We start from the raw sequence: 26,755 nt of genomic DNA, 5'->3' as shown, positions 1-26,755 counted from the left end.
TTCTCATTTTTTATGTTAAGAATATGAGTAATGAACAGCAGAAATGTCTATCTTTGCTCCAGAATGACTGGCACCTTGGATAAATTGGTCCAAATTTGAGAGATGACTGAGATGGCTCCAATGATATTATCAGCTGGAATGTCCCAAATCAATTCTTCAAATGTGTATCTGACACGTATACTTGAGTGGCTAGAACAGCTGGGCTTCTCTAGGCATTGTAGTTTTTTCTTACGCACTTGTTCCACATGGCCAGTTTAAGATTCCTCACATTTTGGCTGTCTCCCAGTAGTCAGACATCTTTCAATGTAGCTGGCCTTCCCCACAGTGAGTAGGGGAAAGAAGGAAGGCAGAAGCTGAAAGATTTAATTACACTGGGCCTGCCCAGATTCAATGGTTGGGAACTGCCTAAGGGTCTGAATAGCAAGAAGTAAGGTCCATTGGGGAGGCCGTCTTCAGAAACTAGCTACTATGTGTAGCAATGCTGCAAACACAAATGCTGCTTCATCTGGTGGGGGTATTGCCCTTCCTAGATGTCATAATCCTCTTATTTTTGAAAGTAAATGCTTCATCTTTTTATTTCGACTTGTATATATATTTTATATTCTGCTATTATCACCATGATGTGTGTGTGTGTGTGTGTGTGTGTGTGTGTAACTTGATTTATAGTTCCCATCAACTGTTATCCATACCATTTGATGATTTTTGTTTTTGAAGAGTAAAATCAATTTAAATAAATTTCAATTCAAATGAATTTCAATTCAAATATCTCCCTAAGATTATTTTAAAATATGATTTGTACTTTTAATTTTTGAGCCTACATGATTGAGTAAATTTGTGTGATTTCTTGTTTCAGCTTACAAAAAAGTTATGGAGAGAACAGTTTTTTTTTTTTAATATTTATCCATGTTTATTATTTTAAAAAATAATTAATGATAGCAAAAGAAATCAGAATCCAATGTGCTCAAATGCCTATAAAAGCTAATAGAGTCATACTTTATGAGTTGACTTTCTGAATTTGGATATTCCCTGTGTAGAAATACAATAGAAGCAACTCTACTGCCAGTTGAAGCAGGTTTGAATACAGATCTGCCTGCTCTCAAAAGCCTCAAATTGTTCATAACCCCAGATAGTGTTAATGTGGCTACACTATATAGCTGAAATAATGCATTTTCTAAATTGGATGCATTAAGCAATTATTCATATCATTGCTGAAACCCTGTAATTTTCCTTTTTAGTCCCAGCGACGTGTCACATTTCACCTACCAGAAGGCTCTCAGGAAAGCAGCAGTGATGGTGGACTGGGAGACCATGATGCAGGCAGCCTTCCCAGCACATCCCATGCTCTGCCCCTTGGCTATTCTCAGGAAGAGTACTTTGATCATGCCGCACCCAACAACCGTACTGAAGGGGATGGCAACTCTGATCCTGAATCTAGTAAGTAATCACTTTGCCAATCTCTCAATGTGAAAGATTTTATTGTATTTGGAAGGGAGGGGAATAGGAAAAGGAAGGACAGTGCAATAAATCTGAAGTAATTTTACTGTGTACATATACAAATACGCCACAGTGAATCTCATCATCTTGTATGTCAACAAGAATGGAATTCTAATTAAAATAAGATATATTCCGTGTTTGTATAATCATGTCAAAATGGATTCTATTTTCATATATACCAAAAAAAATTAATAAAAGAAACAAGTCAAACTGTCATAGCTGTAATAATATGGGCCAATTCGTTATGTTACTACGAATAGTAACATGTTCTTAAAAGTAAACATAAAGAATTAGGTAGAGAGCTTATAGGCAGGAATTGATAATATTCCAAAAGTGTTATCATAGCTATTCTAAATGAAATTTGTCATGAAATGTATAATACTTTGTTTGGATATAGGTGGAATTTTCTATTTATGTAAATATAGGTAATCAGACATTTTATTTTCTTTCATTCACTTATTTATGTATCAATAAATTACCTCTAATTTACATAAATTATTTTATGCATTTCATTTTTGTTTTTAATAGAGATAAGAGTCATTGGCAATTGTTGTCTTTCTTGGGAAATAAGAATTCCCAACGCCAATATGGTGGAGATGGTCTGAGGTTTTAAAAAATGGACTGAAATCACATACTGTTTAGAAAGACATTAGATTTGGTGTTCAGAGAGAAGGTACAAAAGCTATGTTTTGTAAATTCCAAAGATCTTGAATTAGTAAAAAGGATCATGAATTTAATATTAAAAAGTTCATTATATTTATCATCATAAACATGTAATGAGAATCCTTCTGCCTTATAATTTAGGGAAAAACAAAACTTGATGAATTATACCTGTCTTTGAAGATTATTGAAATTCCAAGAATTTATGATTTGTTCCAGATATAAATTATGCACATAAAATTGTGTATAGAATAAAGAACGTACCATACATGTGATAGAGGAAAATGACAGGTATAAAATTATGAAGAAGAGAGAATAAGCACCATTTTTATAAACCTTTGCATATAAACTGTGTTACTAAGATACTTTGGTATAGAATTGCATAGCAACAATTAAAGAATAACTCAGAGTAAAGTCCACATTTCTAACCCTGAAATTAATTTTAAAGTTAAATGAGACCAAAATAGAATATCTTTGATAGTAACATGAAAATAATCAGTATGCATTAGAAATTATAAGACATTTATAATTCAATATAGCTTTATTGAACCCAATTATATCTAGTATTAAGTAGTTGTTTTAAATATTCAAATTTAGTATTCTTTATAGGAACTGATTTTATTTATAATTAAATATGTAAACACCACCAACAATTTATTAGCTGACATACATACAGTCTTTTTTTTTTCAAGGCTTGTTTTTTCTAGGGACTAAATATTTCTCTCCTCTAATCATATTGACACAATTATTTTGAGTGTGAGTTATTTCATTTGTATTTATTCCAGAGAATGGAGCAATTGAAAATTCCAAGTTGATAAAGGCCTTGATGAATAAGTTTTATTTTTCAATGGAGCTACAATTAAACTATAATATTAGTAAGACGAATACCATTTTTCATCAGCTATTCTAATAAGTTTATGCAAAGTATAGAAATATTTAAAACTGAATTTCAATTTCTGCAGAAGGTTAACAGTATTAAGTCAATGTTTAAAGGTTATTTTTACCATGAATGATATTAACAACCTGTTCTCCTACCAAACCTGAAACCTTCCTATAAATCATGTTTTAAGATAATGTTTGTTTGGATGTTCCATTTTTGGACAAGAAGGAATCTTATTTTAAGCACAAGAGGACCAATATTTACCTTGAAATAAAATTCTATTTTCTTAATGTGCTATACTAGTGAGTTTTGTAATATAGTATGTGTATGTATGCATATATGTTTTGATTAAAAAGAAAGAAAATAACTGATGCAGAATTCACCAAAGCAAAATAACTTCTTGAGGCTAATACTGATAAGGTACTTTGAATCTTCCAAAAGAAATTCTAAAGCTCTGAAATAGTACATAATAATGAGCTTTGTGACACAGAGCAGATGCCAATGAACTGTGCAGTGTTAGTCAATAGCACCACAAATAGGAATGTAAACTGTTAGAGGAAGTAAATGTTGTCCTAAAGCAATGGAATTAATTTGTGCAGTTCCCATCTCATATTCTGAAATGTATCACATCCTCAATCTGCTTTCTTTCCTACTAATGAATTTCCGAAAATAGAATATAGTTTTGAAAATCCCTTTTAGGTTCACAAAAACAGATAGAAATAGAACTTTCATGAATAAAATTTTCTAAAAAAAATTGCTAGAGGGATTTATTAATACTACTTTAAAAATATAGTTCCCTGGTTGATAAAAATTGCTGATGAGATGAAGAAATTATCACAATCCATTCTCTAAAGTCTTTTACTAAGAATACTTACATTTTTAAGAATGAGAAACAAGAAAACTCAATACAATTTTTCATTTTTCAGGAGACAAATTTAATACAATGTATCATTCCATTTGAAGGCTTTGTGAATTTTTAAATTCCACAACTGCAATTTCCTTAGTTTAGCCTTTGGTATGAGGGTCACTTAATGCCATTCTATGCAATTTTGTCTTATTAGGATAGCAGTCTGTATTCCAGATCATTCCTACTATAATAGACCCAACAAATTATGTGTACCATTTCAAATGAACCATGCTCTGTGAAGTTAGATAATTTGGTAAAAATAAAACCAAACAGAAACCCACCCTCAAAATAGCATTATTGGTTGCTTTTGAGTTATTGTGCCTATTGTAACAAATAGTATCTGGATTTCAGTGGGCCTTCTGGAGACACATTCATGGAAACACAGTGTATGGCTCTCATAAAGAATAGGGCATAGACTGGGGATATAGCTCAGTTGGTAGACTGCTTTCCTTGCATGCACAAGTCCCTGGGTTCAATTCTTGGTTCCAAAAACAACAAAAAAATTATATAAAGTCCAGGTATAGTATTAATCTAGAGTTTGGCTAACCCTGTGATCCTTTGTAGACTAAACATAATAAACTATGTATGGCCCTATGTTCATATCTAGGGTAAAATATAATTTGTGAAGACAATATTTTAAAGTGCTTTCCAAATGTCTTTTGAAAAACTTTGTTTTGGAATTGTAATTCAGAATGAGTTTTGAGACTCATAGAAATATTTGCAAATGTCTACCACATTAAACTTCAGAGATCTTTGAATAGCTCATGCATGTGAAGCCAGTGTATGATATTTTTTCCCCTTAAATAAAGAATGTATTGCTACTCTTTCATTATGGGTAAATTGAAGATAAAAAGTTAAGTACTGATTTCTACTGATCTACTGGCATGTTACAATTTGAATGATCATAGATAATATCCATACTTCTTTTTTTAAAGAGCCAACTTTAGTTTTTCCAAATAGTCAATTGTCCCATCACAATTTATTGAGTAATCCATTATTTACTCCATGATGTAAAATGTCACTTTATCATAAGCAACGTTTTCATATAAAAATAGTTCTGGTTCTGGTTCTCTCTCTCTCTCCATATGTATGTGCATATATATATATATATATAAAATATATATAAAATTGTATGGATTTTTTAATTAATTCTCTAGTATTTTAATTTGCATAATTTTATGTTTTGTCATCTGCCCAGATAAATCTGTCCTCATTATTCTCTTTTTCAAAACTTATTGGCTTTTTTAATGTATATTCTCTTCATTTGAACTCGAGAATTAATTCATCAAATTCCATACAAGTCTTTTAGAGATTTTCAATAATTTGCATTACACTAAGTTTGTAGATTAATTCGAGGAAAATTTGAAACATTAAAATATTGAATCTTTGGGAGGTGGTGTGGGAAGAAAAGATAGTGGACTGAGACAGACATCATTACCCTATGTACATGTATGATTACATGAATGGTGTGAATCTATTTTGTGTATAACCATAGAAACAGATAGTTGTACCCCATTTGTGTACAATGAATCAAATTGCAGTCTGTAAAAATAAAAATTTTTAAAAACTTGAATCTTCTCACTTAAGAATGTGGTATATCTTTTTTAATTTTGATTCATTGTACAAAAATGGGGCACAACTTTTGTTTCTCTGGTTGTACACAAAATAGAGTCACGCCATTTGTGTAATCATACATGTACATAGGGTAATGATGTGTGTCTCATTCCATTATCGTTCCTTCCCTGCCCCACTCATCCCTATGAAATCCATCCTTCCTCCATTCTTGCCTCCCCCACCACATTATGTATCATCATCCACTTATCAGAGAAATCATTTAGCCTTTGTATTTTTGGGCTTGGCTTATTTCACTTAGCATGATATTCTCCAACTCCATCCATTTATCTCCAAATGCCATAATTTTATTTCTCTTTATGGTTGAATAATATTCCATTATGTATATATATATCACAGTTTCTTATCCATTCATCTGTTGAAGGGCATCTAGTTTGATTCCACAGTCTATAGCTATTGTGAATTGAGCTGCTATAAATATTGATGTAGCTGTGTCACTCTAATATGGTGATTTTAAGTCCTTTGGGTATAGGCCAAGGAGTGGGATAGCTGGGTCAAACGGCGATTCCATTCCAAGTTTTCTAAGGAATCTCCACACTTCTTTCCAGAGTGGATGCACTAATTTGCAACCCCACCAGCAATGTATGAATGTGCCTATTTCCCCACATCCTCGCCAACACCTATTGTTGCTTGTATTCTTGATAATAAACATTCTAATAATAGACATTCTAATTGGAGTGAGATGAAATTTTACGGTAGTTTCGATTTGCATTTCTCTTATTACTGGAGATGCTGAACATTTTTTTCATATATCTGTTGATTGCTTGTAGATCTTCTGTGAAGTGACTGCTCATTTCCTTGACTGGGTTATTTGTATTCTTGGTGTAAAGTTTTTTGAGTTCTTTATAGATTCTGTAGATTAGTGCTCTATCTGAAGAGTGTGTGGCAAAGATTTTCTCCTACTCTGTAGGCTCTCTCTTCACATTGTTGATTGTTTCCTTTGCTGAGATAAAGCTTTTAGTTTGAATCCATCCCAATTATTGATTCCTGCTTTTATTTCTTGTGCTTTTAGAGTCTTGTTAAGGAAGCCTGGTCCTAAGTCAACATGATGAAAATTTGGGCCTACATTTTCTTCTATTAGGTGCAGGGACTCTGGTCTAATTCCTAGGTCCTTGATCCATTTTGAGTTGACTTTTGTGCAGGGTGAGAGATAGGGGTTCAGTTTCATTTTGTTGCCTATGTATTTCCAGTTTTCCCAGGGCCATTTGTTGAAGAGATTATCTTTTACTTCTTAGGAAGTGAAATGATGAAATAGATGGGAAGTTTCTAAAGAGTCTCAAATCTGTCTTGTTTACCAGTCAAAAATCAGTTCATTTTCAGAGAAAATTCTCTAAAAGTGAATGGGGAAGAACTTAGATTAATTGATTTTCTTCAACTAAAAGTTATGTCATTTGCATTTTTAAAAATCTCTTCATTGGATTGTGGTCATTCCACACAGGAAGTTCCTGTATCTGAAAATGAGATAGTTATATTATTGTCTAGTATTTGAGCCTAAAGAAACAAAATACATGAAAATTTTCATCAACTTTAAAAATTATTTGTTAATGCTTTTTTCCTCTTTTTTATTATACCATACTCATTTTTGTAGTGAAAAATAAAAAATCCCAAGAACATTTTGGGATAAAGAAGCTCTATATTTAAAATACAGAGAAATATACTTTGTCATTTACTTAAAAAATGATAAATATGCTAGAGTATTTCTCAGGTTAACATATCTGTTTAACATTCATTTTTCTTTCACTAGATTAGGTTTGCTTAGTACTCTAATGCACCACTAATTAATTCACAAAAGGAAGTAATTAATCTTTCCCTGGTAACACACTCTGATTGATCCTGTACCATAATCTAATTAATTGGTATAAAAAGTGCAAGACCAAGTTGATTGACTAGAGTACTACTCAGAGAAATGCTAAATTTATCTTGTTCTGTTAAGACTGTTGACAAGAATAAAACTAGGGTAATTTTGAGTTGAGTGTTTCATTAGTTGATCTTCTAATTATAAAAGTAGACAATTGATAAAAAACAAAAAAATTTAAAAGCTATGAAATTTTAAAAGGATCACCTAATAATGGATTATTAAAACCCAGCCCTTCATAATTAAGAATATTAGGGGTCAGTTTTCTAAAAGCAAAATAAAATAAATCCAAATGTTTTTCCAGATAAATTTTGTTATGTTAGTACTGCAGGAAAAGCAGTGATTCAGAAGGATTGTGCTAATCATTCATCTAAAACTTCATGGAGAAAATATTATCCAATTAGTTAGAATAAAAGTAATACTTATTTACATATTTAAAGAAACAGTAACCCTTTCAGAGAAGAATTCTTAAATTCATCTGAATTCACAGTTTAGCAAGTATTAATCATATATGTGTTCATTAGTAACTTTTTGTTTGTGATTATATACTCAGTAAAGTCTCTCCATAAGCTCCCTAATATTTATTTTAAAAGCATTTTTGGTGGAAGTCACACATCAGTTAGCATATTACGATAAAACCAACAGAGAATGTCATTCATTTGTTAATATTGTTACATGAAACAGGAAATATATTCAACCTAAAAAGAAGTTTTGTTCTTTTTAAAGGCTAATTATTCAGTCAGGTCAATTCTGTCTCTTCTGGCTATATTTGATCCCAAATTAGATGGCTAAACATTTGAATTTTACACTGTATAATAAATACTGTGAAAGCAATATGTATTCATTTAAACCACACATTAAATTTTGATCTTTTCCCTTGTTAGTAATATGCTCACCATACTATGCCACAATTGTGATTCACAGCTCCCAGTCACTCATACCATCACAAGGGCAAACAATGTCATGCTCTATAGTATACAGTGTCACTAAACTGTGTATATTAGTTTAGGTATATAAAAATATACTTTTACACACATTCTTTTCAACATAAGGTGAATTCATAGGGCTATAATCTCATCATAAGTCAAGGAAAATGTGTATGAAAGATTCTTTCTTGAAATTGTACAATAGTCAACTTTTTGTTGCTGTGACAAACACCTGAGGAAAACAATTTGGAAGAGGAAAGAATTATTTTGGGTCATGGGTTCAGAGGTTTCAGTTCAAGGTCAGATGCCTCTAATGCTTTGAGCCTGAAATAAGGCAGAATATTGTGGCAGAAGGGAGTGACAGGGGAAAACTATTAGGTCATGGCAGCCAGGAAGTAGAGGAGATGGCGGAAGGTTTCTGGGACAAGATATAGTTCACAAGAGCATGCCACCAGTGACCTCCTTCCACTTCTTCCATCCATGGTTCAAATGTTTGAAGTTTCCACCTCCTTTCTAGTAGTCCATTCAGCTATCAGTGGATTAAACCACTGATGAGATCAAACACTCATAATCCTATTACTTCTCAAAAGTCTCACCTCTGAACATCACTGCTTGTGAACCAAGCCTTCAGTGAATGAGTCTTTTGGGAACACTTTATATTCAAACCATAACAAACTGTATTCATTCTTAGAGACTGTACAATAATGTCAGTTCATGGAGAAAAAAAGTAGAATAATATAAATCTGACAAGAAGCATGAAATAATTTATTCTGAAAAATCAATACATCATTATGTCAAAGTGATATTATCATTATCAATGATCAGTTATTTGGAGAAAAGGGCGGAACTTAACATCCCTGGGTGGTGGAGATATAGGACAAATGCTTGTTAAATTTCTTTTCTTTGCAAACAGAAAATAATATACAGTTTAATGTTGCTACTGAAATATTAAAAAATTCCTTCTCATCTAGTGATATTTTTAAGGTAATAAATATCAAAGTCACTTTTTCCTTTTTCAAAGGAAACTCATTGCAGTAACTAATATTTTTATGACTACTAGTTTATTTTAGACCCTGAAATTATATAAGTAATAATGTTAGAAAAGTATCTATATAAATAGGTTAAAAGAATGGTTCTAAGAGTTCAGCCATCTGCCATCGCTTGGGAGTATAAGACACACTTGATAGTAATTGGTTTGTACAATAAATGTGCTTAGGCAGATGTAAACAGTGATCAAGTGGCAGGTGCTGCATGATGTATATTAATTTTATCACTTAGGTGGCATGCTTTAGAGAAGTCTGTCTTTTTCTATTAAAGTTTATTAAAGTTTAAAAATACATCAAAATGATAAATGGATGAAACAATTCTACCATATAGACCAATTGAAAAATATCTCCTAATCTGTAGTGTCTAGGTTTTGTGAATGCAATGAAGGATTTATACTAGAGATAATATACAAAAGGTGCCGAGGTCATGGATCAAAATGAGAAGTACATCTTTAAAGTTGGAAACTTGAAGACATTTTCAGCACTCCATTTGTGTGACAGACTCTAAGATGAGTGTTATCTTTAGTATCTTAAATCTAATACGGATTAAATGGAGGTTTATCACTCAAAAGCAGGCCTCTCTAAGTAAAGCAATCTCTTATCTTGTCTTTTCTATTTGAAAATGACAAGCACTAGGAGGTTGGCACAAGCTGCCAATTGAAAACCAATGCCATAAGATCTGGAATGTCAGTAAACTTGAATAACTGCTTTCAGTGACAGAAAATAGGTGGCCTTCTCTTCACAATAAGCCTTCCTGTGCTTCTAAATTTTTATTAGACTTCCTACACCATATAATAATGCTCATTTGACATTTGTGTTTCTATTATTTATGAGTCACAAGGCAATTCATTTTATGACCTTCTTCTGTCTTTCTTCTTCTTCTTCTTTTATCATACCTCTTACTTTTCTTTGCTTATAAGATAAGACCATTTGCCATTTGCTCATTTTTTGTAATTCTTTGAAAGTCAGTATAATCAGTAAATCAATATGCAAGTTTTGGGTGCCTTGGAATATTTAGTGCTGTTAGTCACACACCAATTTCTTAAACATAATTTATAAATTTTAATGTATGAGGAACATTCAGTGATATACATATAATCATTATGATACTACTAAATAATACAGTAACTCACTACTTTCATAATTGCTTGCATCAACAGGACATTCAACATCTAGTAAATGTATCAAGGAATTTACTAAATAATGAACAACTGTGAGTAATCTGTATTCCAATAATTTCTGAAATTTGTTAATTTACATCTCTATTGAATGTTGAAAATTCCTAAAAGATACTAGAAGTGACAGTTTGCTGAACCAATTTCCCTGTTTTAATCAGTAATCTTAGTAACTATTGTCCTGTTTCAACTAAGTACATTATCTTCATCTTATACTTTATTTTTAGAAATTTTATTTTGAAAAAAATTGCAAGATATATATAAAAGTTCTTCAAAATAATACATATGAAATTAGCTATAGAATTTTATTTTTGTCTTAGAAAATTCTTCTCTCATTTTTTGGGTATATCTCAAAAGCCATGATAATAGTATTGATTTTACATATTATCTTTGGCTATCTAGTTAAATAATACTTTAAAAAATATGTTGACTAATAATTTGTATCATGGTACTTTATTTTGAAATCACTATTCATGAAATCTTTTCACCACAGAGTATACTGAATAATCTCTTTTAGGCCATCAATTTACATAGTACAGGATTCTAATCCACATATGCATTTAACTAGCTCTGTAACCTTGGATAGATAATTAACCTCACTCTGTCTCCTTTTCCTTAGCTATAAAATCATGCTGATCTCCAATACACCTTCTAGGGTTATAATATTGAAACCCCAAAATGGAGTCCTCCTTAATGAATTCTTAAGGTGTGGCCTTTTGTATTGCCTTTGACTTTTAGAATTCTAAGGGACCTTTGATGCCATTTAGTCCCACAGCATCATAATGCAAATGAAAGAACTGAGTTTTAGCTTTTTCAATCTACAGTTTAATATTCTTTACCAAGATTTGATGTTTATCATGTTCTAAAGAGAAGAGTCACTAATGTTTGTGAGAAGTTACCTTTTGCAATTTAAATGTAGCAAAGCATTGGGAGTAAATTATAATAAAATCTAAATAATTATCATGACCCAAGGGGAATCTTATGTTCATATGGAAAACATTTTGTATATGTGATAAGGCCATTTATTGAAACAAAGTTTCCCATGCAGAAGCTTCTACAACTAAAAGGGCAATTTTAGCAATATGGACTACTGATTTCTAAAATTACATTGAAAGTTAATCAGTGAATATGTTAGAGGAAAAATTGTAACCATGCTGAATTGTAATGATCATTATGTCAAAAAAGTTAACTGTTCTTCCTTGATATTTCAACATATTTAAATATGTGTATATACTACTTTAAAGAAGCTTGAAATTAAAAATGAATTTTGAAGATAAATTTTCCCTGAACATGTTGAAAAGTATATGGAGAATCCTAAACAGGATAAATTAAGAATCAATACATAAATATATCCCTCATCTATTCTCCTGTAAACCCAATCCTTTATCTCTTCTGAAAATCTTGTATCTTTGATTCTGTGCTACTTCTATTGTCTAACAAAATCATCAAGTTATAGTTGACAGGGAATTAATTTTGATAGACTCAATCTGACTGAGTTAATACTGTGTCATATAGTCAAAACATCTGGAGTAAACATTGTCATAATAGTCTTTTATGGACAATGATTAGAACCGGAGATGAAAGCAGTATAAATGTGGGCGTTAAAAAGGAACTGCAATCTATTGAAATCATTAAATTCTAAGAAAAAGTTTGTCTTACATATGAACTCTACTAACTTTTTAAAATTAATTGATGATTTCACAGAAGCTGATGCTCTAGATCGAGAAACTCATGCCAAAATATAAATATTTTGAGAAAAATACTTGATTATCTTGAAAATAGCATTGCTTACAGAACAAAATTTTCTAAGCAAATGAAAAATGGTGAACCTTAATTGTCTTTAGAAGATTCTACTCCTTCTCTGAGACTCATCAGTAGTGCATTGCAAGGCTCACTGAATGACTATAATTATTGTTTTAATGATGTAGTTTCCTAGGGTTGGGATTAGACTGTGATTCTCTTAGATTTATGCATGTAACATAATCTAAAACTGAACTGCATAATTCTTTCCTAATTGACAGTTCTATTTAACTGTACCCTGCCTATCTCTTTGGAAAGTGTGTGTGCCTAAAAAGCATAAGTGATTTTGACATTGATTTGAGGGAGGTATCAATTTTACAAAGGCACATAAATGCTGTCTAAATTCTTTCAAATAATATAGGAAGAAAATTAATCTTATTTTTTAAACTATGTTAAATATTAGAAAGGAATTCATGAATTCTTTGTCTAATTCAGATGGCGGTTAGAAAGATGCCATACTCATTAGAGATATTTTTGAATTTTGAATGCATGAAAGACCTTCTCAGCTTTTGGATCAATCATCATAACAGCTACTATAACAGCTACTTTTAGCAGTTAGAAGTATTGTAAACATTTTTGTACTGCTAATGTTTTCTAGTGTTTCCCTTGCCTCCCATTGTTGATGGAGAATTGAATTGGACAAGATAAGAGGAAATATTGAAAAATGTCACACAAATATCTGATTTTATTCAAGTAGAAAATTGGAGTTACAGGCCCAACCAGAATTAAGACCAAATATTGAAATTTCAATTAAAAGTGCCATTGTATTGAACTATTAAGTCTTACCTTCTGAAAGAACTAGCCATTACATTTTTGCAGAACAGCTTAGTTTCTAAAATATAATATATAAAATCCAAATATCATAGGGAAAGATCTTAAACACACTGAGCCCAATTCAATACCCATGTAACTCTTTGAAATATCCCCTCAGGATTTCAAAGGATGTGAACTGTTAAAAAAAAAAAAAAAGAACACTTTCATCTAGAAAGATCCCATAATGTCCAACAGTTTGAAGCGAATCTGTCTATACATTATTACTCAATATAGGGTAAAAGCAGACTCCTTTCAGGGCACAGAATGAAAGACCATTGCATAGGTGAAATTAATCATGTATTTTAAACTGAATTCTCAGAGCTGCTTTAGCAATACCATTTTTGCAAAAGGAAAAAGAAATGTAACAAAGACCTTGTTTTTTAAAGACCTTGAATTTCTTGGTTTTCCCACTCCCAGGAAAACCTTCTTTTCTGAAATTAGAAAATTTTAACTCACATAAAAATAAAAAAATTAAGAGATATACAAGATGTAGATATGCTTCACCCTCTCCTATTTCTGCAGTTTCTCATCAACAAAGAAGAGCCTAGTTTCTGTTACAATATACATAACTAAATAATTAATTTGAAGAAAAGTGTTCCAATGGAGTACACTTAGACTTCCTAGATTAAGGTCTCAGCTGTGCCCCCTTACTAGTGGTTTAGCATGTAGTAGGACATTTAGGTTCCCTGTGCCTCAGTTTTCCTCATTCTAACAGCAGCTGCCTCAAAGCACTTTTGTATATTTTCATGGATGAGTATACTTTCTGAATATAGACATATATTTACAGTATTTAAAATATTTTTTCTTGGACTAATGAATATTCTTAGGTCTTTTTAGTTTTGTATCCATACAAACCACCTGAATGTATTGAAAAACTGCAACTCCACAGTTGTTTATGAGGACTTGATATTATTCAATGTATTTATTTATTTATTTATTTATTTATTTATTTATTTATTTATTTATTTTAGAGATTGTGCATTTCTATCAAGCTGCCTCTTGATGTCCAGGCTCCTAGTGGGGAACCACATTTTGGGAGCTAACTACTAACAAAGGTTTTCATTGGATAATCAAAATAAATCGATTGGTACTAATCAATCCAGGCATTAAATAACTCATGATGATCTGTGGAAAAGCCTCAAAAAATATTTTATATTTTAAGATGTATTAAATTTAATCATACTCAAGTTAATATTACACATGCTTGTGTGTACTATATGCTTTATACCAAGGTGTTAAAAAGCATTACAGAAAGTTTTGAAGCGTTAGTGATAACTTGTTTGATGTTTTCAACAAGAGGCTTCCTTTCCATTCTGTCTCTACTGTCCCCACACATGTACATAAAACATACACCTACAAAAATGCAAATACACACAATGTACTTTATCTGACAATTATTATTTGAAAAGCAATACGTTGCTATAAAATATCACCCATCTCATCTAGGCAAAGATAAAGGCTATTTGTATTTTTGGTGTGTAACTATACACAAACTGTTTATTTCTAAGAAGCTAATCAGGAGAACAACAAATAGGACAGGTAGAGCATTAGCAAGGTAGAGAACCAGTTGCATTGCCAAAGAGAGAAATCACGTAACTTCTATGCACCTGGGGGCATTATGTTTCCCATTTCACACAAGCTGATTAAAAATTCTTCAATTTAATGAATCAAAATGCAGTCTGTAAAAAAAAAAATTCTTCAATTTCTTCAAGCAGTTTTCAGAATGGAGAAGGTGAACAAAGGACACCAAGAACATCATAGAAAATAGATGAAAAGACAGATATGTTTCCCATTGAATATGGGGTGTTGGACTCTTTTATTTGACAAGTTTTGCAAGTACCCAGAAAATTCTCCCTATCGTGTATGCCTTCTGAGTCATAAAAATGAAATGTCCTGTTGTTAAAGTTCTAATAGTTTTGGGAAGCATATTTGCTTAGCAATTCAATGTGGATGTATTCTATGATAGGAACTTTAATTGGATAACTGCTGATTATGTGGGAGTTTTATTTCTTTCTTTATCTCATTGCTTACTAATATATCCTAGTTTAGTTTGAAAGAGTGAAGAATTATTGACTGATTATTTGTTCTTGCATCTTGTTTTATTATCATCATTCATTTTCTTTGCAATCTCCCCCTCCCAGTGTGTTTTAGTAGGCTCTGTGCCTCAAGTCTAATGGACATAAAATGAAGGGAAGTTGTGGTTTTAGTATGCATAATGTTTTCTGAATATAGATGCTTAAGGAAATTGAAGACAGATGTCTTTTCATCTCTCACAGTATATGGCTTTTTCTCTTCCATGTTAGGAATCAAAGAGAATCAAGTTCTATTCAACATTGTAGTTGATTTGAATTAAATCTTCAAAATTTATTTTTTATTTTATTTATTTCAAATTATTTTAGGATTCTAAAGTTAAAAATCAGAACATTTTCCAGAAATCAATAGGGAATTTTAGCAACAACAACAGCACCAGTAATTATAATCATGTATCTGAAGTAAAATGTTCATGTTTAAATTTACAGACTCTTTTCTTCATAAGTGGGTGGAATGATATTTCAGAAGGCATAGATTAATATGTCATTGCTAATTTGTAAATCAGGTTTACCCTCACACTCCAGAGACATACATGAAAATGAAAATTACTCCTCATGGTAGGGATTAAACATATCGAAGTTGAAACAAAGTAACTCTTACCAGGAAGGAATAATAAGAGTAACTGGCACTTTTATAACTTTCTTAAATTTTCATAGAAATAAACCATCTTTAATATTGTGCTTTTATTGTGTAGATCAGCCAATTTTTTAACTTCTATTATAAGAGCATATCTCTGTGAATTTTAAGTATATTTCTGCAATTCTCTTTACAATGACCTTATTTTATGAGACCAAGCCATTTCATTGTAATATTTAACTACCTGGAAAATTGCCATTTTTTTCCCAAAAATATTTTTTGTGTGAGCACAAACATAGTTTTCATCAATAAAAATTAATTTTAAAATATCGTATCTCGAATTTAGTAAGGAAACTGCTATGTGTCAGGAATGTTGAATGCCCTATCAGACTTCAGCCTGTGCTGATTTATAAGGAATAATTATCTAATGAAGGTAATGTTAGGCATGCATGAGAGTTCTTGAAGCAATGATTTGCAGTTTTAATAAATTACTGTAGATCAGATGATAATGCCTCATTTATATTCTTTTTCCTCTTCTTGAATCTACATATTTAAGTAAATACAGAAGTGGCTTTTAAGGGAAAAAAAAAATCATTTATGTGGAAAAGTAAATGGCCCTTAGATGGATACAGGAATTTATCCTAGTATCCTTCTTAAGTAACTCCTTCCTTCTTTTGAGGGGTAGATTAATTTCATTATTATCTACTTACTTTACTACTGCATATTCAGTGAAGAGAACATGATTTAAGAATAAGGAGGTATGGTCCAGATTTTGTCAATAACAATTATTCTCTTTAAGTCTATGTTAAATACTTGCAAAATAAAAAGTATGGACTAGCTCTACAGTTTTACAGTTCAATTTTTCCATGTATAGTAATATATTGCATTTAAAAAGCAGTTTAAAAATTCTCTTTTCTGTTATATTAATTTGTTAATGTTGAACAATAACTATCTGTAATGCCTGTTGTTCCATGCTAAATGATTGAATCAAAATTTTTGTTCTGAGGAATCAAAATGGTAGAGAATATTAAAAATATAACTTAAGGATGAAGGTTGAAAACTTAGAATATCTAAATAAATCCTCATCAGCTTAATACTGGGAGAATATGTTACCCAGGTTAAGCCTCAAGGGAAATTCTAGTAGACAAATATGTTTAATTTTAAAAATGCAAAGGAAACAAAGGATACATTTTAAATCATCACAACCATTAATAAAACATATTTCTAAAAATGATTATTAAAGAACTCTACTATACATGTTGATTCAGTGTCAAGGACTCACTGATACCAAATCAATCATTTATAAATTTGAAGAGAGAGTAGAAAATTTCCTAGAGCACTCTGATAAACTGAGTAATTGAAGAAAATGATAATACACAAAGAGTTACATATGAGAATTTTTTATTTTAATATTTTGAAATTTATCTTAAATTATCCAAAATATAACCATTATTTTTCATGAACTATTTAGTAAATTAAAAATATACAAGACTCTTTAATTGGTGCTGCTTCAGGAATGGAGGGTGAATTTGTTGGCAAAATATTAAATAAATATCCCATATTTATTATCTGCCACATAGAGTTGGCTAATGCATTGTCATTACAACACTGTCCACTATTTTATCAGAAATGCCTAAGGTTTTTCAAGATTTTCCTTGGATATTTTTGTCACACACTTCTCAGTTCCATAGAATTTTTCTTAACAATCTTAAATTTTATAATTGCTTCTTGGGAAAATACAAGATGAATAAAAAACATTGTATTATCAACTTATTCTGTTACATTTGTTGTTTTATGTTTTTAATTTCTTACATTTTCTGGAAGTATAGACACAAATATCATCATTTAGAGATTTTTGATTAGTTGGAAAAATATTATCTAGTCAAATATTAAGATATAAAATATATGTTTTTCTTCTTATAAAACTGTTAAGGGCTTATGTTTTCTATGGGATAATGATAAGCCTTATGTCCCTGTGGATTGTTAAACAGAGATGATTTTTTTCATGAGATTTCATTGGAAGTGGGGAGGAAGTATGTATGTGGTTAAAGGCAAAGTTAATTACATACTACATTCTTTTTTAACACACTATGAAGAAACTTGCTTCGTTCTGTTTGGAACTAGTAATAATGTTTAATGGTTGTATTTTAGTTAAGAGTATTGAGTACAGGTTAAAAAAATGTAATGAATACACTCTTGAGCATGGTATCACATTGGGATCAATTAAAGACTCTAGTTATACCACACGAATATACACAGGAATATATATATATATCTATATATATATATTTTCAATAATATTTTGTATCTTGTGGTACTTTGGGAATGAGAAACAAAGAAAGTTATTAGACACCCATGAAATATTATATTAAAGACTTACATATCTGGCATGTCCTTAATGACAAATCACTTTACTATAATTTAAATGGATTTAATTTTTTGTGAAATATAATATACAATTCAAGTTTCAAAAATTCAAGTTTCTTCTTAGATTATTAACATGACAATTATACTGCTAATTCTTAATTGAATTTCAAACGCAGTTTCTGATACCCTCAACATCTACTACATAAATACAATACAGAGGTTATTCTCATTTTCTTTAATTTAGTTTAATGAATCATATCTTAATTTATATACTTAAATGTCTTGAAACTTTAGTCCAAGTTAGGCCGTTCACCTTGTTTAAGTTCCAAGGTACTGTGGAGTTTGCTGTAGAAATGATGATGGCCTTCATATGATGGTAAGATATTTTAAATCTGCAAAGAGTTTCATAGAATGTCTTGTGTTTTTTAAAAAGTGTACTATGTAATTATAGCTGTTTTACCATTTATTCCTAACAATTCAATATGAAATAGTGAAATAGCTTTGTCTCTGAAAGTGTAGCTTGCTTTTGATGTCAACATAATTTATAGGGATAACCACTGAGTGGTACATCATAGGACTTTAAAATATATATTATAATGTCTTAAATCTTGTTATATGTAAAATTTGAATCTTCTCTGCTTATTTTGTAACTCAATGGAAAATTAGTGTCAGGGCTTGGGTTATAGCTCAGTGGTAGTGGACTTGCCCAGCATGTGCAAGGAGGCACTGGGTTCAATCCTCAGGACTGCCAAAAAAAAAAAAAAAAAAACAAATAAAAGAAAGTTAGTGTCAAAGTTTGACTAATTAGAAACCTAAACTGACAAAGATCATTTATAAATACTGTGAGAAATAAATCTCTTGAACAGGAAATTTATTTTTGAAAGGAAAGAATAGAAAAAGAGTAAAAATGGAAATAAAAATCATGGGTAAGATATACTTTAAGAACAATGGAAATTATTGACTTCTATGTTTTAAATGTTATTTGACAACCAAACTTCCTTCTGAAATTCTAGCTTATATTTGATAACCTAAATACTGATCAAAGGGTGAGACTTAGTGGAGGAGGAATGTTTTTACTAACATATTTTATACACATAATAAAAAATAAAATAGGCTCAAAATATGACAAGTTATAAAACTAAATGTAGTAGATTTCATATTATTCACCTACTAAAAGGTGAATAATACACATAAATACAAGAAACCTTACTACAATGGTTCTAGAACTGATGATAGAGAGCTTCCAGAACAAAGTTACTTGTTATAGCAAAAAAATGATAAATTATAAAATTAAGTAAAATAAAGTTTGTGTTTATTTACAACTAAAAATATTTTTTAACAAATGAAGACATACTAAGACATTTAGACAGAAGATCACTCTATGTCTTGAGATAATGAAACTTCTTAGATATTCAAATATTTTCTGGGTTACATATGAACTCAAATCAGTATAAATTGTTTCTTCCCAGATCTCCAATTTTAAAATCAGAAAAGCTCCTAGTTACTTTTGTTGAAAACATTATGAATCGTTTCATGAGTTATTTTTATATATGCCAAGTATCTGTTTATATGTGTGTGCAAGGGATGTGTTGAATGTTTACTTGGTATTTATTTTGTAGAATATGAATCCATAAGTTACTTCCTGCATTCCTCCCATGAGTTTAAAAATAAATCTCTTCTGGTTGCTAAATCAAGTTGTAAATACCTCATTTTGTCTGCTACTACACTAAGCCATAAGAAGAGAAAGGTTGCTTTTCCATATTTTACCCCTGGTCTCATCTTATGTCACTGAGTGCTGATTATAAGTACTATTAGTGAAGCAGAAATCAGCATGGAGCACTCGAGCTGCTTTTCAAATAAAGTTCTTATTTCAGCATTTAGTTTCCCAAAAGACTTTTAATCAAGGTTATGGGAAAGTCCATAAACTTTCTGCTGAATATTTAACAAGCTGGAGGTCACTGCAAACATGTCTTATCAAGGGCAAGGGAAATAAGATCGCAATCAGGAAAATAGAAGAATGGGAGATAAGGAATGCTTTATCTCCCAGATAAAATCTAAGAAAAAAAATCAAAGTTACTCACATTTACAAGTTGCCTTTGTAGGATTTAATTTTCCTCGTTTGAGCCATCATTTTCAAAAAATGGTAAATAGAACTAATTTCTTTGATTCAATTCACTGGCTTATCTTTGAGATGCTGATTGGAATTAATTTTACACAATGGTGATACTGGCAGAATTTAACTAAGATGACTTTAGACTGTTTAATATTAAAAGCATAATCCCTTTTGATAAAAGAAGTTTTATCAAAATTAAATGTACCATGTGATAATTGTACATTTTCTAATTGACCTTCCCTACTTTTTCTTTTTTTACTTTGGTACCAGAGACTGAACCCAGGGGGGTGCTGAAACATTTAGCCACATCCCTAGACCCAGATGCAATTTTTTTTTTTTTTTGAGACAGTCTTGCTAAGGTGGTTAGGGCCTCCCTAAGTTGCAGAGGCTGGCTTTGAACTTTCAATCCTCCTGCCTCAGCTTTCTGAGCTCCTGGGATTACAAGTGTGTAGCACCATGACCGGTACAATTGTTCTACTTTTATCAAGACTTAAACCAAAAAGTTAACAAAACTATATTTCACCATCACAGGAATCCAAATTTATGAAAGAAGATAGCAACATAGATTTGAAAACACCTTCGTATTAAATATTTTCTAATGTGAAGCACTTCCAGTATTGTTTGATTACTGAAAATGATGATAAATAATAAAAACAGAAAAGCATGCTTTGCATTTTGAGGGGCACATAGGGATATTTTGGGGTCTTTATGGTAAGGGTAAATTATGATCCTCTATGTAATATATCTATTGTGAAATAAATAAATGAATGACTTTGTTACTCCATCCTCACTGAATAGGGAAGTTAAGTCTTTTTATTGATCACATAGAAATGTAGTGAAATTTTCAATTATATCTGCTCTGACTATATTACTCTGAATAATTCAAAACATTCTCTACAAGGCATTTAGCCTTAACATTTCCTCTTTTTGAGGTAAAAATGTACTACTGTTTGTTATTATCTTTAATTACATGTGTTAGAATGGAAGTCTTATTCTTTTCTAAAATGATTTTTTTTAAGGAAAACATACAGATTAGAAGTTCAAATAGTTAACACTTTACCACCTGTTTTAGAAGAAGTCAACGTACAAAAATTGGCTCCAAAGGTGGAAGTTACCCATGAAACTTAACAAAGAGGCAGGCAGGATGAGAACTGCACAGAGTGCAATGTATTAGGATCTTACAGACAGATGTGTGTCTTGGTAGCAGTGAAACAGGTAAAACAGCACCTGAGGCAGGAAGAAAACGTTTATATGTTAAGCTAGACAAATGTGGTTCATGGCCAATAGGAATTTAACTGGGTTTTCTCACAAGCTATTAACATGCTGAACATCAATTAAGAAACAATCTTTAATATGGCATGAAATGTTGGTCTTTCTTAACAACTTTACCTGTACTTTAAATTTTGGAATTGTGACAGGGTCACTGGGTGGGCAAAATGACTGTTGAAACTAAGGGGACTGTCATTATGTTGAGCTGGATCCTTATACTGCCTTTCTGCTTACATATCTTTGGAACTCTTAGAGTTTAAGTAGCACTGTGAATAGCTGACTAGGCATTAGATGAGTTATTTTTATTTCTTATTTGTTCTTTTTAGATCTACATGACAGTATAGTGTATTTTGACATATCATACATACATTTTTTTAGTCTAATCACTAAATTTCACTCCTCATCTATTCTATGAATAAGATAGGCAGATATTAGATAACAGACTTGACTATGTATATTGTAGTCAGATCTGGTCTGTTGCATTTTATATAGGGAATATATAACAGAATGATTTTAAGGGAGGCAGATGATTTGTTGTTTCAGAACAATTTTCAATGTGTTTTAATATTTTATATTCATAATTTTACTCTCCCCAACACTTTCTATGAAGAAAAATAATGTATGTTACAAGATGGCGGGTGGTTGTGACTTGGAGGACATTGTATACTCATGCTTGATCAAGTTTGCTCTCCAGCATAATATATATAATAGCGCTTACCTCATTGAATTATTTTAAAGCTCAAGTGACATGGACAATGCAAAATGCTTAGCATTAAATCTGACACACATTATACAATTTAGTAAAGTGTCAATATTAATAATGGATACCTTTCTAATCAGATTTAAACTATGGACTCTTTCCCAGAATAATGCACATATGTTAATGCCTCTTAAATGATTTCATGAAATCTGTGAAGTCTGTGAAAATTTTGATATCTTTGCCTGAAGAAGAAAGGCAATAAATGTTAGTACATTCAGATAAAATAAATTTCATTGATCATTTTGTATGTCCATACCAATCTACTTGGGTAAATAAGATATTTACTTGGAATTATAGAATAAGTGATTTACTTAGAAATACAGAATAAGGGATTTACTTATAATTATAGAATATAATTGTCATATTAAATGAGCTAACCAATTGTTTATTTTCATTTAGGCAGAACTTTAGTTGTAATGTTTTAAATGGTTCTACTACACTTTCTATTATGAAGAACATTATTTTGGCATTTACAATAAGCAACAAGCCATGTGAAGTTGTACACACCTGTAATCCCAGTAACTTGGTAGACTGAGAAGGAAGATCACAAGTTCAAGGCCAGCCTCAACAATTTAGTGAGACTCTTTCTCAAAATAATAAAAAATGACTGGGGATGTAGATCAGTAGTAGAGAGAACCCCTAGGTTCAATGCCCAATACTAAACAACAACAATAATAAAATAATAGGCAAAATACGACCTAAAACTTCAGCAACAAGTTAATACCAATTATATTTTAAAATAAAATAATAAAATGTAGATATATAGTAAAATACTTAAACACCAGTGAAAGATATGAATATGAAAGGAAAATTGGGTGTGTCTCTTGGCACCTTTTTTCATTCCTCCCAATTTCCTGTTACTACAGATAACTTAGATTAATAGCTTTTATCCTATTTTCTTTCCTCTCAAATCCGTATCCTAGAATTTATGCGTATGTATACAAATGATTTTTTAAATATTACTGCAATAGGAAATGCTAGACATAGGTTTGCATCTTGTTTTATTCACTTAAAATATATTTTGCATAGTATCACATTTAAAGAAAAGATTTATTTTGGTTTATTTAAAGGGGGCATATTAGTCTACATAATTGATTAATAATAATTGAGTATAATTTATTGATCACAATTTTGGCAGTGTCCAGATTTCTACTAAAACAGACAATGAATATTCATGAACAATATAATACTCTATCACTAGATAATCTGTTGTGGAAACAATGGAAATGTTGTGTAAAAGGGCATGTGCAATTTTTATCATTAAGTATTTGAATAATTAAGAAAAGAGAATAATAAAAACATCATTGTATCCATCCTCTCATATTTTCAAAGCTTACCCTCCTCCCTCTCATTGTCAGATTTCTCTTATTTTTTAAAAATTAAAATATTCTAGATCTAGTTTCAACCCTCTAAATACTGAAATTTCCAAGTTATGTAGTTTACAATTCTTGACCATTACACAAACTCCTGCAAAGAACACCCTTATGCATGTTTGCTGTTGCTTATTGTTGAAAGTTACTTTGGGTGTTTAGCTATGTTTAGAATTGTAGGGTTGTAGAATATAAGCATGTTCAACTATCTGGTGTCACTAAGCAGTACATGAGAGTCTGTTGCTTAACATCCTATATCCATTTGAAACTCAGTATTTTATTATTTTAATTTCTATGTTAAATATCTGATATGTAAAAAATGACATCATTTTGGCTTTTATGAATACTTTTATTTTTTAATTATAAGGTCAAATCTTTTTTCAAAAATGTATTAGTTATTATGGATTTTTTTCTCCTGCTGATTACTTTTTCATAAATATTGCAAAGGTTTTATTGGATCATTTTTTCTAATTTATATTCTTATTCTTTAAATACTTTTGATAAACTTTTACACATATAGCCCATATCATCTTTTGATCTCCTACTCCATCTTCTATATATAAATTAAAAGGGTATACTCATTTGCAATCCCACTAAGTGTCCATAAGTTTGCTATTTTCTGACACTCTCGATAATATAAAACTGTTTTAATTTTGGTAAGCTGATAGATGAAAAAGTGTCTCATTGCTTTTGAAATATAGTTACCCTTATTTATGTGTAAGAGGAGTATCTCTGCATGTCTTAGCATGTGTTTGCCAGAATGTAAATTCCAGATAGACAAAATTCATTTTGTTATTACTACTTTGCAAATATAAGATTTTTTTATAAATTACTGGGATTCATTTTTAAGCACATTCTTAAAATTTTCAATTATATAAGCTGGCTGCACCAGACATTAATTTGCATTGTCATGATCATATGGAAGTGGGAAGAAATACCTGAAATGTTTCTTTGCCATAGTTAACTAGAATGCATGTCACTATGAGAAATGCCATATTTATTACTCTAACAAGATCATATTTCATACAAATCTATATAGAGCTTATGTATATAAAAGCATGGTTAGAATTAAAAATTTAAAAAGATAATTGGCTAAATCCATTTAGAGTGATGCAATTTAAGCTGCAAAGTGCTGACATTACATTAATATGTGGCATATTATATACTGTATGAGACCTGAGGGTGAAGGGGGAGACACTGATAGTTAATTTGAATGTTTTAAAGTATTTTGGTGTAATTTATTTTGCTAGCTTGACTTCCTTTGATTGTGGCTATACTTATTTTAATCATGCAAGACTAATTTGTGAGATGTTATTTACAAAACTAAATGGGGTTTTAGAATTAACATAAATTATATGTTATTCAATAATATGTGCGATGTCATCATAGTTCAGTATAGGACAATCTCAAATAGTAACTCTGTATGTATACATAAAGACACCATACAATATTTGAACTAGATATTGTTTTGATATTCTGTTTAAATAACACATCAAAATTATAAACTTCTTTGTTCAAGAAGGAGGAGAATTATAAAGTTCTATTTTTTTTGTTATTATAACCATTTTTTTCAAAGAACAAATTCTAAACTGGTGAATAGACCAGGTGAATTCTATATACTAATAGAATGTAGTGTAGATATGGCAAGGTAAAGAAAATAAGAAAGAATGCAGTTTGATTGAATGATAGAGATATAGAATATTTTCATCCCTAATTCTGAATTTAAAATATTTTTCAAATGCTCTGCTCCATAAAATCAGGAGGTGTGTTATATTGAAATCATGCTTTATTAATAATTGGGTTAAAAGTAATAATAGCTAAAGTCAAGGGAAGATTTGATTCTGAAGTATATTTGATTCACATTTCTTAGTTAATTGCTTTACTCTACTTCATTTTGCTTGTGCTCATTCTATTTCAATTAGTAGATTCAACATTTGTATTTACTGAAAAATCAATGCCAAGAAATTGCTTATTCAAGACTTATGCTTTGAAGTGTGAAATATTTATCTTTCTTCAGCACATTAAACCCTATCCTTTAACATTTTAAAACAAATGTACATTTACACCTAGAACAGGTGATAACAAAGTTTAATCTAGGAATATAAGCATAGTAATAATAGATTTATTTACTTTCTGAGGAATTTAGAAGAATGTACGCTGTAGGAATAAAGGTTTTCCTCTCCATCACCTCTCTTGTAATGACATGAATATAATTTGTTTTTAAAGAAATGTCCTTTATGCATTTCATTTTCCTGTCATTGTCATTGAGTAAATTGTTAGGAAGGGGCATAATTAAGGAAGGAAATCACACTTAGGAATTACCAAACGCGTTTATCTCTTCTTCTCCCATTGTTTGCTGGTAGGTATATTTCCAGGTGTGTAACAGGAGATAGAGTGAATCACTTTTCTCAATGCATTTAGGGAGTCACCATGCTTAGGGACTCACTGTCAATGTTTAGAATTAGTTGTACTGCAACACAGGTATGTTATTGTGATATTTTCAATTTGAGTGTTACTGTTCACTCATAATTGCCCCTGGGGCAAAAGGTAAGAGGATACTAAAGCTACACTTGCATGAAAAAGAGCATAAGAAATGGGTCAAAGAGAAGATTATCTTTGAGGAGAGGTAGTAACCTTCTTTCACATACAAAGGAAAAATCTTGTTTGTGATTATCATTAATTCACGTCTATTTGGCATAAAGTGTTTAATAGACTATAAATCCAGAAATCTAGGTATAATATTTATTGTCATAATTTTATTGTCATAAAATCCAGTAGGAGATACCAGAATTGTAGAAGCTTATATTTTGAATAAAATATCACAGGGGAAAATTAAAAAATCTATGTAAGTAGTAAGGACTACATTCTTGAGTGTTCTCTGAAGGAGCAAGTGGTGTTCGATGCCATCAAGAGATACTGTTTTTCTATTAAGAAAAAGAACTCTTTGTCTTGGGATTAAGAATAAAAATTATCTGTAAACTTTTTAAATGCAGGATAAATCCATGTGTCATCAGAAATTAA

General features: G+C 30.7%; 1 protein-coding gene across 2 annotated transcripts in view; it reads left to right on the top strand.

Moving 5' to 3' along the window:
• The window catches only part of PCDH11X (protocadherin 11 X-linked), a 739,590-nt gene that overhangs the window by 528,590 nt on the left and 184,245 nt on the right, over window positions 1-26,755 (top strand). For both annotated transcript variants that reach the window (XM_079123016.1, XM_079123015.1), the window contains one exon: window positions 1,236-1,434. In XM_079123016.1, coding sequence (XP_078979142.1) covers window positions 1,236-1,434 — 199 coding nt within the window. The remainder of the gene's footprint in view (window positions 1-1,235; window positions 1,435-26,755) is intronic.

Source organism: Sciurus vulgaris, assembly GCF_902686455.1.
Source record: "Sciurus vulgaris genome assembly, chromosome: X".
NCBI classification, from domain to species: Eukaryota; Metazoa; Chordata; class Mammalia; order Rodentia; family Sciuridae; genus Sciurus; species Sciurus vulgaris.
Note: the sequence above shows the minus strand (reverse complement) of the source record. Positions and strands in the feature narration are given on the sequence as shown.